This window comes from Chlamydotis macqueenii, chromosome 9 (assembly GCF_036417535.1).
Source record: "Chlamydotis macqueenii isolate bChlMac1 chromosome 9, bChlMac1.mat, whole genome shotgun sequence".
In the NCBI taxonomy this organism is placed as follows: domain Eukaryota; kingdom Metazoa; phylum Chordata; class Aves; order Otidiformes; family Otididae; genus Chlamydotis; species Chlamydotis macqueenii.
The window spans coordinates 15,349,770-15,364,869 of record NC_141564.1 but is presented as its reverse complement, the minus strand read 5'-3'; the positions used below and the strand labels follow the sequence as shown (position 1 = coordinate 15,364,869).

Sequence of the window (15,100 nt, the reverse complement as noted above, 5' to 3'; positions counted from 1 at the left end):
ATTGCCCTCTCCACTGACAGCTCACAGCTGGGTGCAGCCTGCCAGGCCTCCGGCTGGTTGCAGGTTATGGAAAACAGCAAAGTCTTGTAGATAAGCTCTTTGCTAAGTTAGCGTCATGCCTTACAAATAGGTATTGATTTCCCATTTTGGTATAGGCAAGTAAGAGACAGAATAAAACAATGACATCTGCAATGGATGTCCTTTTCTGCATCCAATATTTTGTCCTCTCACTACCTCGTTCAGCCTTGTTCGTAAGGGCTCTTAATAACTCCAGCTTTCATTAGGACTCGCTGTGACCTTGTGAACTAGACTTTCTCCTACTGCAGCTGCGTGAATATTTTCCAAAACATGGATTTCCCTCCTTTTCACATTGTAATGTGATTCTTGTGTGAATTCAGTAGATCTGAACAATTATTTTCGGTAGATAAGGATGTTACTTCAGAATTCTGTTTTCTTTATGTATTGTAACATTGTGAGATATAATAAATGCAGTTGTCTTTGAGCATCATGTTTCTCTAACCCATGTCCAAGTTTTTCCCAGAATGGTACTTTGCCCGGTGACCTGCCCTGACTCCTGTGAGGGAAATCACTGCTCTCCCATAAGGAAACACAAAAGGCACAGCACAAGCAGGACCAGCCCTTGGGAAAGTGGGGTGTGATTTTGGAGGCTGCCCAGACCTTTCCTGGTAGCTACAGACCCCAGACTCCAGTGGACACCTACAGCAACAGCCCTTCAACAGCTGTAGACTTTATCCCCAGCTTAGATGCATTTACTTATAGACATTTTATACACTTTTAGAGAGAGAAACTTAAAATTCCACCAAGAAAACGAGGTTTTCTCTCTCAACTGGGGCTGGACCCCCACAGTTTGCTCTGCTGCATATGTTAAGTATCGTGGGCAAGCGATTAATGACCAAAATATTCTGTCCAAGCACTGTTACAGGGAGCGGAGAACAATTTTCTGCCGGTAGCTCTTGTGTCCCTGCTGTAAGATGCCTTGGAGCGAGAGAGGAAAGAGCCAGGATTGTGCCATCTAGTGACCCGAAGAGAGCGAGCATCTGTTGCCGGCCTCATTCTCTTCCTCCCCACACAAAGCCTTTAGCTCATCATCCAGAGTCTTCAGATGACAATAAAAAAAAACCACAAAAAACCAGTTTAAGGAGCATTTTTATCATTATCACATCTTTAATCTGCAACTCTGCTGGCAGCCCTGACCGATCCCCTGTTACAACTCAGCTGCCTTTCGTTTTGCTCTATTTTGCCTGGGAGCCAGTTTATGACTTTATTATTCAGCTCTTGTTGTGTGGAGGTGAAAGTCCAGCCGTGCGCCTTGCCACATTCCCTTTGTCTTTCGCTTCCAGATGGTCACCAAGCAATTAGCTTCTCTGCACTGCTCCCGTTTCCCCCTTTCAAGGCTTACAGACAACAAGTTCCCCCACAAATACATCTGCATTTTAGCGTTTTCTGGGTTTTTCTAGAGCAGTTTGCCATTTCTTCTCAAAGTCAGCAGGAAGTATAAGTCAGAGGATGAGTGGCACCCAGAGAGTCACAGCAGAACAAGTGCTTTTCCAAAGCAGACCCAGTTCCTAAGATGATTAATTATAATAGAAATGGCTCATCTTTCCTTTTAACTCTGGAAACATCAGCCAAACTGCATTAACTGCCCTCATTACGGGCTGAGTGCTTACAAAAGCATAAGACACCAGGCAAAAGCTCTGCTTTTGTAAGAATGGGAACACAGATCTGGAGAAAACTTGCCCATTCTGCTGGAGCCCCTGGAAGTAAGGGGGCAGGCTGGGAGAAGCAGCTTTCATAGGCAACGGTATGTCAGTGGGGCCATCCCAAATACATTTGTGGAAGGAAAGAACCCATCCTTTTCTCTGTTTTAGTGACAAGAAAGCCAAGGACCAGAGCAGTGTCCACTGAGCCCCCTCTCAGGGTACTCTCCTTCCCCATCCTAAGCCAGCGGCAAGGTCAGTTTATGCCCCAAGCAACCCTACATGAACTCTTTTTACAGCTGGGTCCTGGTCTTCTGCAGTTTTCGGAAGCACCCAGGGCTCCTGCCATGTTGCACAAGTACCACAGCACACAGGTTCTCCCACACTAGTGACTCCAGCTGGAGCCCAATTTTGTGACAGCCAGTAGCTTGCTTTACTATAATTTACTCAATGCAATTTTGATGGAATAATTTCATTCCTTTTGTGAATAATTAAAGCACCCCAAACATGAAGCTGGATGCACTTAAATGCACAGTAGTAGCACGGAAACACAAACCTGTTTCCCAAGAATGTTTCTGCAAGAGCAGCAGCCTCCTGGGCGTATTGCCGAAAGCCATGCTTGCCCTCTCTTGGGTGCTTGGGGAGGAATTTACCACCTGGGAAATGAATGCCACTTACTGGACCTTGTGAAAGAGGGATGGAGAGCGATGGAGACATTGAAACCAGAGCAGCTCTTGCTTGTTAGCCTCTTCAGTCATCTGACTGGAAGGTGACATTCACTGAAATTAAAGGCAGCAATTTATTTACAGCCAAGCAATTAATAAGTGGGAGACAGTAGTGTTTTACGCAGCATATAATGCAGACAACCTGTGGAGTTCACTTCCACAAAGGGGTCATGGAGGCAAGCGTGGTGTGTAGGTGGGAAGGAAATGATGGCTGATTTAATGCCATCTAGCAGGGTACACAAGCTGAAGTGACAAACATAATCAAATCTCATGCTTCAGGGCATAAATTGAAGGGGATGAGTAGTGGAAGCAGTTATGTATATAACAGGTCTGATCCTGAGAGGTGCTGATTACCTGCAACCCTAGTTGCAGCCAGTGAAAGGACACTCAGGAATTGCTTGACTTCTCCACCGGCTGTGTCTGTACTTGCTAATTTTCCTTATTAATAAACCCTGTAATATTTTAGCCTGCTGGCACAAACATTCATTTTGCTACAGTAACATTTATTTCCTTTCACACAAGAGTCAAACATTAAAGCTGCTTCTAAAATAAGATTTTATGGAGATAATTTGCGGTGGTGCTGGCAGAGAATTTGTCTCTCAAAATATGCTATAATTCTCTATCCAGTGAAGGTACTTATATAGCCTCATTACGAGAATATGTAAGCACTTCATAACCTTTAGTGGATTTATCTTCCCAGTTTCCTTCCTGAGCAGCAGAACTGGTACTAACCCCACTGAACAGGTGGGGAGCTGCTCCACGAGGCAGGCTGTGGGCTGCCGTTAATCTTTTGGGGTACCTAAGATGGACCCAGCTGCCCACTTTGTGAGCTTGTGGCTTCCAGGGCATGCAGTGCAGGGTACTAGGTGTAGCATCTACCTTCTGTACCCAGAGGGGTCTGACTGCAGCCTCCAGCCCTTGCCATCGAGAGAGCAGAGGTAGAGAGGTTGGGCAGGCTGGGCATCCTGCAGTGACCTGCCCATGACAAACAAAGGAAATCTTTTCTTTCATCTGAAATCCAGCTAAGGGGGAAATTCGGCATCTTTCCTCTGTAATTTGAGAGCTAGGCAGGTTAATACCTCCTAGAAAAGGCTTAGGTAGAGCCCATCCTGTTTAGGTGTAAGGCAATCTGTATAGTTTCTTGAAGGCTCTTCCCATTCTGTCTGCAGCGGTCACCTCAAAGAAAGCAGCATTCTTTGTCCTAATAAATTTCTGTAGCTAAGCACCAAATACCTAACCTCATAATTCATGCCTGTGGGGAACTGCCATGTGGGGCCTGGGCCAGACAAAGCCCATAAGTCTACAATGCAAGGGCAAGAGTAGCTGGCGACAGTCACCACAAAATTAAGAACAGCTGAAATGAGCAAACTTACTTTTTTTTTTTTCATGTTCTGTAGCCAGCTCCTGCCTCTTCTACTCCCCCAATAATCCCCATCTCTTGCTTTCCCTCCTCTGGCCATAAATTTGTTGCCTTTTACACTAGACAAATCCGATATGCTGTGCTAAATATTTTAAATGTGGCAAACGATCCTTCATCGCAGAGTGGCATGATTGCATTACAATGTATTAGAACAACGTGACTTTGCCAGAGGGTGTTTGTTGGCACTGTGCCGAGTGAAGGAGGCGGCCCAGTTTGAGAAGTAACTATCAAGTCATTTATCAACATTCGGTCCTAAAACATGGGGGGTTGCACCAGCTTGAGCAGCCTCAGAGAGATGAATCTGGAGGCTGAGCCAGAAACCCTGAATACACACAGACCTTTGAGGGAGCTTCTTGAAATCTAGAGCCCTATCAAAATGCCAAGCTGAGCTCCTGTGACAGATTCAACACATGATTTTGGCATTTATTCTGTTGCATTTTTGTCTCCTTTTTTAGGTTCAGATGAAATATGTGCTGCTTTTCAATCTCTTGGCCAAACTGTGGAAAGATTGATTTGATCCCACAGTACTGTAGCACAATGGAAGATCTACGAAGAAACAAGTGGAATCGCAGAAAGCCAACATGTGGCGTCTAGAGCTTGTTTTCCTTCATAATATCCTCATAAGATGGAGGCAACTCAGTCCCCCCAAGGCTGAACTGTGGGGCAGGAGAAGGGGACATCGCCGCAGTCATGCAGGGGCTCGGAGATCCAGAGAACAGGCACTGAGGAGCTTCACTTGCTGGAAAAAAACAAAGGTGTAACCGTACAGCAGACAGGCCTGAAGAGCAAGCATGAGGATGAGAGGGCTGAGTCTGGGAGGAGCTGTCAAACCACTTGGAAACAAGAAATGCATGGATGTAATTTTTGAAGCATGGAATCACAAAGTCTCTCACCATGAACTCCAGATACAAGAAGTGAGAACAGAGGAATTTGGGTGGGTTTGGGGTGGGTCCTCCCTGTGGAGACACTGCTCATGACCACCCAGAAAGCAGGCAATACCTCCTCTGGGAAGGGCTTAGTCTAATGACAGAATTAGCTTTATTGTTCTTGGAGGGACTGTTGCCTGGCCCAGTCTGCTGATACTGCTGGCAATACTCCAGGTCAGAGCTGGACTACTACACATAGTCATTATAATCCAGTCCTCAAAAATCTGGGTGCTCCTGGGGGAATGCTGAAGGTTGCTACCATGACGAACAGCACCCACCAAGACAACTTTTTGACAGACCCCAGAGTGTATCAGCCAGTCAAGTTGCCTACTGGGGTAGCTCAATTACATTAATGAGGTCTTGCCTGAGTGAGGAATGCAGGTCACACGTTGGGAAGGGCTGCCTGACCCCAGGCAGTGCCTGTGGCTGAGTATGTCCAGCTGCTGAGTGTCTCGGCACCAAGGAGAAGGTCCCACACGTCTCCAGCGTTAGTGTGGCCAAGCCCTGAATAGGCACCTTTGGGACACGTGGACACACATGGACAGCACTGAGTTCAGCTGAAGGTACGGCTGGGGAAAAGTGGATGCGGATTGCTTAAGCCCTCCAGTCCATGGTCTGAACATCTCCCCAAAATGCCTGAGCTGTGCACCCTGCTGTTCACCAGAAACACAGCACTCAGCGGCAGTCCAGCTCCCAGTCAAGCCTGGCCACCTCTTACTGGGCTATGGATGGGCCATGGGAAGCTGACTGGGGCCAGTGGGACCTTGCAGCAGGTAGGGAGAGGACTAACCAGAGAAGACATCTGAGCTGCTGAGCGCAAAGACGGCCAGGGTGCGTCGGTGGGAGAGGCAGCTCCGCCGTTTCAGCCAGCACTGCAGGCAGCAGCAGATCCCGCAGGACAGGAGCAAGGCCAGGAAAAACAACATCAGGAACCTGAGGCAGAGGCAGCAGGGGAGGAACAGTACCATCACCATCTGCGGGCAGCACTGACAGATGGCTGCATGGCTTCAAATTAACATATTAATTAACATCTTTCGCAAATAGCTGTTAAATGCTGCGTTTTCCCCATCAGTGTACTGGACATGATCAAAGTCCCCGGAAACCAATGTCTCAGTGCTGAGTGCTGGCTGGAAATTCAAACATTTCTCCCCGAAATCATTCATCAGTTTTGCCCAGCTCAGTTGTCAGTGTACAGTGAGGAGGATATGGATAAATGATTCCCATTAGTCAGTAAAGACAGAACACAGGGACAGCCCAGGAGCAATGCTCTCTAGCTATCAGTCTCTCTTAATGCCTTTCTCTCTGTACATCCATCAAAGAATATTATTTGTCAGTTTTTCCCTCTAAAACAGATCAGAAACTCACCACACATACCAGCTGCTAAAGTTTTCATCGTTCTGCTCGATGCACCTAACAAGGGAAAAATAAAAGGAATTTTCAGTCTAGTGTGAGGGGACCGTACTGGCTCCAATGCATGCCTACCAATATGAAAAAAAAGCATCATCGGTAAGTGGAGGATTCAGAAGTTTTTCTCCATCAAGGGAACCCTATTAGAAGTTTCTCTATGTAGACAGGAGCAGATGCAGATGATGTACAAAGCAGCGTGCGATGGGTTTGCCTTTCAACACTGGCACCCGCCACCAGCATTTCTGCTGAAAACTCAAAGGATTGCCAACCTCCCTTTCCTCTTTTGGAAGAAAAACTAAACAGCCCTTTCCTGGAAGCTCCAATTCCTCTGCTGCGCCAGCGTGCCAGGCAGGAGCACAGCATCCCCGAAAGAGCCCAGGGTGGGAGCAGCTATGGATGAGAAAATGGAGAGCCACACTCACCTCTCGTCAAGCTCACAGTCGGACTCAGAGTCTGCTAACTGAAAACACACATGTAAATCAGAGAGGGCACATACGTGTTGTTTTTTAAAAACCAGTATAATTACTGATTTTGGAGTGGGAAGTTGGAGAGGAAGAGCCATGCAGGTGTTGGCTCCTGCCAGGGTGAAAACCAGACCTCTGCACTGGGCTGAGCTCTTGTCTCCACACATCTCTGGTCTGAGCCAGCCCATATCGATACCGGTGGATAACCTCACTGAGAGCTCCATTCAATTCAATAGTTTGCAGAAGAAAGCTAGGCCAAGGGGAAAGTGTTTCTTTTGATGTGAAAGAAGGAAGGACAAGAGCAGGGAGATACAAGCAGGTGTCAGAGATCTGTTTACAGAACTGGGCTTTGCTATTCAGATGTCTGCTGAAAAAGTCCCATGACCAAATTCTTGGTCTGTAGCTCATTTTCCAGTAGCCAATTGTGAATGTAGCTGTAAATTTGAGCTGTTTTGACCAGATGTGTTCTCTACCTAGCATTTTCCTGTTTTCGGATAGAGCGGTGCATGAATCCCAGAATCAGGTTTCAGGTATTGCAAATATGTGAACCTTAAACTTGTTTTTCAGGTATATTTTCTACTCTCCACTCAAGCAAGTTTATTATTGCAAGCCTTGTTGATCTTAGGCTCAGTTTCAGATTACCTGGGCAAAAAGTAACAGGAGTGGTTCATCGGTATGATTGAATCAAATTTAACACAATTTTTGGCTGACTCGCACTAGATGTGTTATAACACTTGCCCAACTTTGCTACAAAAAACTTCAGATCAGGTACAGAATCGCAATAACACTGTGAAGTAGAATGAGTAAGATGAAAGAATTTAGATTTATTTATTGGAGAAAACTGTTAGAATGTAATTTGTAAATCATTACTTTACTTTGGATTTGCTTCTGCATATATCCAAAACTCAGAGATTTTTTACTTTCTTTAACCCAAACTGAAAAGCTGCATTCTGTATTAGAAATTTGTACCAAATATGTATAATTGAGAGATCTCATATTACACGTCTAATTAACACAACTTCTTTGTAAGGATTTTGTTGTGCAAAGCTTGTGGAACTGTAAACAGCAAGAAATCACCCCACAAATCGCTACAACATGTCTGATCCTGTGCACACACTGCCTTTCAGTCCCTAGTTTCACCAGAGGTCTTTAGGTATAATAGCCTTTCATATAAAACATTATCTATGAAATTTCATGAGTGATTGAAATCCAAATGAGGAATAGAGAAAAAGACAGAAGCTTCAACTCTTCTAGACGTGTCCTTTTAAAACGGAGCTAATTTGCTATGTCACACATGCACCTTTGTGCAGAATATTTTAAGTTTTTTTTTTTCACTTCAACTGATTATTAGAATAACAGGTCAAAAACAGACAGCTGATTGCTGTGATTATGTGTACCCTGAGTATTCTTCATGGCTGAATGACAACCTCTGGACTCTCTTTTATCATCCTTCAAATTACCTCAGCAGAGCTACCTTAGCGTAGTTAAACTGCAGCAAAGTGCCTCTGCTCTGAGGCGGTGATCTATGGATGCAGCCAAACACCCACCCTTGCTGCTGAAGACTCGTGCTCTTCCATTCCAATAGCCATAGACAAAATAAAGGATTAAGGCAGTAATGTTTTCTCTGCATTAATTGGAATTGTTTTGAACATTAAATCCTCCCCAAATTCATCAGGTTCTTAAAAAATTCTTCCCCAAAAAATTAAAAAGGGCTGATGAATAAATTTTATAAAAGCTGAAATCTTCTCCCCACAAAATCCTTAAAATCAGCCTGGTCCCGGTGAAGGGTTTGGTTACCTGGAAGAAGGTTAAACACAGAACTCCAGTTCCTGTGATCCATGAAGTGAAACACAAAGCTCTGGGTCTCTTCATCGCCAGCAGGAGAAATGTAGGAAGAACTTTGTTTGCAGCAGTGTTTTATCCTCTGTATTTGGAGCTTTTAAAACTTCTCTGCCCATTGTGCCTTCAGCCAGAGAATACGTTATCCAATGGCTTCCCGTGCTTCAGAAATTACCGCTAGCTGGGGAACGAATTCGGGTTTGCATGGACACACTCAAACAGCTGCTAGAAGTTAAAGGAACACTAGTTTAAGGTCAGCACCTTGCAGTTGTTTCGGTATTTTCATAGCTGTTCACAAATTCCTGTTGCTGAGGCTTAGTTCCATATTAACCCACGGCTGTATTTAACAGGACCTGCTACAAATAAAGGATCACTGGAGATCATTTTCTGAGGCCATGCTTTCATTACATATTACCTTCAGCTGCAGTTCTGGTATTAAAGGAAAAGTAATGCTACCTCCATCCATCTCCCATGCACTGTGCCTACGATCTCAAATATGCACACCAAGGACGAAGGAAACTCTTCCCAGCCTAAGACAACCACCACCGGCACCTCTACTGCTGTCATTCAGCTGCCGGGGGTTGGTTTGCTAGGAAAATGCATCAGAAAAACTACGCATCCCCAGTGGTTCTCATAAGTGATACAACGTTTCATTGCACAACGTAGGGACCAATTTAATCCTAACAGATACATCCAGGATGACAGAATTAAACAGGGTGAGAGATGGTTTGCACCTTAGCTCTGCTCACTGCAGAACGGACGATCCCGGTTTGTTGGGCGGTCAGTAATAGATTGTCACTGAAGTTTACAGCCCATGGCTGAAATGCACCATTAACTGTGGTTCTTCCAGATTTAACACAAAGAGTGTTGCCATGAATATGTTTAGCTGTCACTTCAGAAGTTAGACATTATGTTGTGATGCCATTACTTCAGTAATGATTGACAAAGCTAAGCTGCTCTTGAGGTATACCTCTGTGGCTTTGCTTCAACTAAAAGGTCAAGAAGTCTAATCAACTCTGATGCACACACTCAACCCAGGTTCATTATTTATTTTTAAAGTTTTGCATGAACCACGTCCAAACCCTTGTGTTCTCAAATGCTTATTTTCTGCTAATTAAAGGCAAGCCTCTGAAATTATGCCCTCTGAGAAAGCATCTCTCATAATGGTGCTAAGGGCATGTGCTACACAGTATAAATGGTCTAAACATGTTGGTGTCCTGGTTCAGACCAATCCTTTTCCGTTTTGTTCAACAGTAAATTGCCAAACCAATTTCTTAGCTGTTTTCTTAAAAGAAAAAGCTCCTGCAGTATAAAAATGTGCACAGCCTTGCTGGAAACCTTGTGACTTTTACAATTTGAGGCTTCAGAGAGATCATCCATCAATGAACTAATTTCAGATTTCTTCCTCTCACAATTGCTTCCCTCACACCAGCATCCAGGGTGCTTCCAATTTAGAGCTATTGAATGGATCATCCCCAGTATTTTGAGGGGCAGGTATAAAAATGAGCTCCCGGTACTGAAAAATAATGCATAGCATCTGTTCTGGGTCTATTTCTACAAGAAAAGGGAAAGAATTTAATTTGGTCACTGCTCAGCTCCCTGGCCTAAAGGCAAACTTTGAAGTTTGCTGCTGGTTGGTCCCATATAGAGGTTTCAAGTGGTGGTGGCAATTTGTGGAGCCTGCCCCTGTATTCTTGGTAATGAAGTTGGGAGGAGAGAGTTGACTGAGAGGGGGTCTGCATACAACCCTGTCTTTTGCTTGAGAGAGGATCCCGATACTGAAAAGAGCTGCCGCTTCAGCAGGAAAACTCTGTCTGTGAACTGCTGAGCGGCTTGAACACATGAATGTCATAAAAAGCCCCAGCCCTTGCTCTAAGCCAGCCAGGACCCGGCCCTAAAAGCCCAAAGGTGCACCAAAACCCACGGTGGGCTGTGACCCCCCTGCCTGCTCCCTGCTACACTGCTGCCTTCAGGGTTTCGCAATACTGAGAGTATTGCTCTCCAGTTTGAGCAATTTTTCTAGGCTTTTTGTCTTTCCCCACATGAAGAGATATATATATACACATATATTTATACATACATGAAAGGTAACCCCTGCTCCCTCCTCCTCATCCACTTGCTGATGAAAACTTTGGTATCTCTTGCCTCCTCAATCAGTTATATCCACCTCATCAGTGGACTTGGGAAGCTGCTCTCTGACAGATGTTGACTCATGGCCATTAGATTAAAAATCTGTTATTTCCTCGTCACCTTATGCTGTTGCTAGGTGATAAATGCATCTCCCAGGCAGCATCATGGACTACTACAACATACAGCAAGTTATGATTGTCCATTATCTTCTTGCTTGAAGTGCCTGGTCCTTTCCATGCGAGGAAGGTGTGAAGCTCTAGGATCATCCAAAGGGTGACTCTTAGAGTTGCCACAGAAACCACCTCCACTGGGGGCCAGCTTTTGCTTGGCTTCATGAGAGGGGATGCAAAACTGGAAGACAGGAAGAATTTGGGAGCAGCTGATTTAACTTGTCAAGTTTGACAGGGCTGAGGTTGGATTAGGGGTCTGAATTTCAGGAACTGAGCTCATTACTGTACGTATGTGCACTAGAAGTGACAGCCTTTGCTAGCTTCTGTGTCACACAATAATTTTCAGTCATGCTTTTGGTTTGAGCCAAAGTTTCAGGAAACACCCTGGGCACCTCTGTATTCTGGTGAGAGTGGGAAGCAATTTACTGGCAAACAGGAGCCCACATAGAGCCGCTGGCAGCTCATAAGCATAGCTAGCAATTTAAACCTGTTTAAAGCTTTTCCTTAGCTGCCTTCAGAGCATTTGGTGGATGCTGGGGATGACTTTTGGGAAAGCAGTCACCTTGCTAAGCTTTGATCAACCCCCCAGTACAGTCTAAACTGGGACTGTGAAAGACTTTTCCAGAAAGAAAGGAAAGAAAGGAGATCAGCAGGAGGAGACAGACGCAGGGAAGGGCATGGGGCAGGATGCAGAATGCACAGAGATGAGCTCTGAAAGGGAGACAAGGAAAGGCAGGGCAGCCCTGCTCTCTACAGGAAGGTTGACTGAAAAGAGTTAATTAAGCATGCACTGGCTTTTTTTTTTATATTGCAGTGTTTTCACACCACCACCACAACCAATTTTTCCTCCAGCCCAAGTCCACTGGGAGCTCTGCCCTCCTTATGTGACTTTGCTGCCATGGCTGGCTCACTCTTGGCTTTTGCAGCTGTATCCTCAGCATCTGGGCTCAGCCAGGCTGTGACCATCCCTCCCAGCTTGTCCTGGGAAGGCCCAGGGCAGGTAAAGTCAATTTATCCCAAGAGAAGAGCAGGGTAATGGGGAGGACTGAAGAGTGAGCATTGCCTCTCTGCAAAAGGAGAACTAAAGCATCTTCAGTATTATCCTTCCAAAATGAAAGCTGTATGGAGCTGCTTGCTCCCTACAAACACACTGAGGTGGACAAATGCAGCACCAGGGAGAGCTATTTAAGCTAATGGCCAGTGCTGGCATGGGAACAAATGGGAGCAAACTGGTCATGAATAAATTGAGGCTGGAAATGCAAAGAAGGTTCACCTCATCCGGAGCAGCGAGGTTGTGCAGCATCTTGTCTGTGGGAGGAGTGTGGGCACGAAAACAAATGGCTCCTGGGATGGAAGTTATCAAGCTCCCACAGGGGATATAACTGCTTCAGCAGGACTTGCTGACCCAAGAAGTCCTTTCCTACCCCATGGAAACCACCTCAGTTGGTCCTTAGATGCTTGAACCCACCTGCAAGTAGAGGAGCCAGCTGAGACAGCCCCAGGCTTGTGCAAGCAAGGAAGGATGACCTCTTTAAAACAAGCCTTGGTAGAGCTGGCACAGCCTGTTGACTTTCAAAAGGATTATAACTAGTTGCTACTCACTGATGAATACAGCCCTTTGTGAGCCTGTGCGGGGGACGTGCCGCACAGGGGGAAGGAAAGACTCCGGGCACTGATTTAAATGAGTGCAAACAAGGATGACATTGTTCGGCCACATCCTCCTCAGGAGCAAGGCTTTGCTGGTCACCCTTGGATCTGAGGCAACTGCAGCTACCTCCACGGCTTCAGATGGTCCAGAGAGCCCTTTCATTTGTCTTGGTGTATCAGTAGCGATAATCCAGTAGAAAATTATGTCAGTGAAGCCTTTTGCCTGGCAAAAGGCTAAAGGAATTTCCTTTTAGGTTAGTTATTTGTAAAACAGATTTCTCCTGTTTGTGCATGTATATCCCAGACTGAGAACCACAGAAATCTGGGAAAAACTACATTAATGGGAAGTCAAAACTTTAAAACTATCCAAAGTACGAAGTCCACTGAGCTGTTGTGAGAAATTGCTGTGAATTGTTGTGAATTGCTGTTCCAACCCTGCAATCTACACCTGATATAGGTACTGCAACAACTGAAATATTGAGCATACATTAAAGGATTTAAGCAGGAGCTTTATTACTCTGGAATTCACAGGGGGAAACAACTTTGAGAAGTGCACCATTCCAGCTAGCATCTTGTGTATGCCTGTGACTGGTAGTGACTCCGCTCTCACCATTAAAAACAGAAAACAGTGTGCAGTGTTTTATGAAGATCTGTGTTTTGGTGGGGCAATGGGAAGCTGAAAGAATTTAGAAAAGTGTTGGGTTTTTTTTTTTCCAAGTTGAGTTTTGTTTAGAAAACTTAAGTTGTATCCTAAGAAAAAAAAGTGCCAAAATAACAGGGCTAAGCCTAGTAGGTGCTTCTCTTATTTCTGACTCATACATTAGGACTTGAGATAATTTCCAGCTCTGTAACTGACTTCCCACATAGCCACAGACCTCTGGAAAAAGGGTGTAAGAGACCTTTCATCTCACAAGCTCCCCAGATAGGCACCGTACCTCCCACAGAGCATGTCAGAAATCAGTTCAAAGGGCTGGATAACCCTCAAGACTTGATAAACAGAAAAGTAGAATTAAGGATAAAGCTGGAAAAATTAAAAGCAGCTTGAATAAAGAGGAAGAAGAAATATACCAGAAATATAGTTGAAGTAATCACTAGCAGAAATTTTCCCCTTTAGTGTTTTGTATGTGAAATTGAAGCTGATTACTGCTACATGAATCCTGAAGCCTGCTACTGGCTCTTTGTGCTCAAACGGGTCCTCTTACTGTAATCAGTTAAAATTGTATTTGTATTTCAATCATTAGAAATTATATTTGGGTTTTAATTATTTTTCTTAATTTCTCCTATTTTTTGTTACTCTGTTGCTGGGAGCTAATAAATTACAGTTTAAAAAAAATGTCTTTTGTATTTTAATCCCTGTAATTTACTTAGCTGCTGGATGCAAAAAGACAAAAGGAGAATAAATTGCTTGAAAGAAAAGAGAGGCTTCATTTTCCCCTGCCTTTGAGTTACTGATATCACACTGGATACCACATGGGAGGTTTTGGCTGAGAAATTAGCATGAGAATATCTGGCACATCCTGAAACACATTTTTCAAGACAATTTTCCAGGCAGAACCACTTAGCAATGAATGCTGAAATGCATCATGCTGCTGGTCATCACCAGCTGGTACATGCGCTACTTCACCAAGGAGCCCCATGTTCCAGGGGTCAGCTCTGCATGAGGGGCCATGCGGACACAGGGACACAAACACACCTCTTGGAACCCCCTGTAGCTCCCAGACCCCAGGCACCAAAAACTCCATGTGCTGTGCCCTTAAAGGAAGACACCTGCTAACGTTTCATCCTAAGGCTTCCCCAGGTTTTCCAAATACCTAGTGACTGCTGCCACAGTTGATTGCTTATAGCCTTTCTTTGCATTTTGAACCCTTGCCAGTTGCCCTTTATGGGCTTCTTTTGAATTGTTGGGGGCCTCAGGGGCAGCCTGTCCCCTACCAAGCATCCCCAGCCCACCTGGGCTCCAGGCAGGGAAGAGCAGTGATTTCAGCCCCTCATTTCTTGCAGGCAGAGTCAGCTCAGGACAGGCTGCAGCCAAATACCTGTGTACCCAGAATTAAGGAGGGCTCAACATCAGCACTTATGCATTCAAGAAACACAGCAACAGCAGGCTGCTTTCTAATGTTCCTCTTGTGACAGGTGAAAATTCAAATGCTCTGCCTGGGAACGTGGTGAGTTGATGCTTGAGGTGAGATGCTGGGTACCCACCTGCCTTGTGATCCCCAAGCGTGCTGCAGCAGCATAGGTGGGCTCAGGGTTGGGATGAGATGGCAAGGCTCCTCTGGGTTTGCTCTCCCTCCATGTCATCCTCCAGAGCCCTGCAGCACTGTCAGCTGCCCTCTGGCCAGCTGGCTCAACTCACCTCCTCTCCAGAGCGAGAAACGCTGGCTGGAATACCAGGTGGAGAGCTCACATTTTCTTCCCTGTTCTCCAAGAGTTTGCTGCCTGTATAAACAGATGGAGAGAAACATGGGGGATTCTTCCAGGGCAGGCAGGAATTGCAAATAAGACCATGCAAGAGGCATACTTAGTACAGCCCTTTCTCCCCCTCACCTAGCAAATCACCCACTAGCTTTACTGTTTCACTTAATCTCCCCCACATTTATATCTTCCCCCGGTAACATGTCTGAAGAACACATTTCTGTTTTTCAATGCAACAC

At 45.2% G+C, this 15,100-nt stretch overlaps 1 protein-coding gene across 3 annotated transcripts; it reads right to left on the bottom strand.

Annotated features, from left to right (window-relative positions):
- Positions 1-2,503: 2,503 nt before the first annotated feature.
- Positions 2,504-14,847, bottom strand: TMEM207 (transmembrane protein 207). 3 transcript variants are annotated; one of them, XM_010115683.2, is made up of 5 exons: positions 8,458-8,541; positions 6,619-6,656; positions 6,155-6,199; positions 5,580-5,722; positions 2,504-4,602 (listed from the first exon to the last, which is right to left on the bottom strand). In XM_010115683.2, exons 1-5 carry the CDS (start codon positions 8,530-8,532, stop codon positions 4,454-4,456), a joined length of 450 nt encoding a protein of 149 aa, XP_010113985.1. In that variant the 5' UTR covers positions 8,533-8,541; the 3' UTR covers positions 2,504-4,453. The 3 variants fall into 3 exon arrangements, with proteins under 3 accessions (XP_010113985.1, XP_086610963.1, XP_086610964.1); XM_086754837.1 differs by lacking the exons at positions 6,619-6,656; positions 8,458-8,541 and adding an exon at positions 14,649-14,847; XM_086754838.1 differs by lacking the exons at positions 6,619-6,656; positions 8,458-8,541 and adding an exon at positions 14,649-14,847 and having other exon boundaries at positions 6,164-6,199.
- Positions 14,848-15,100: the final 253 nt, after the last annotated feature.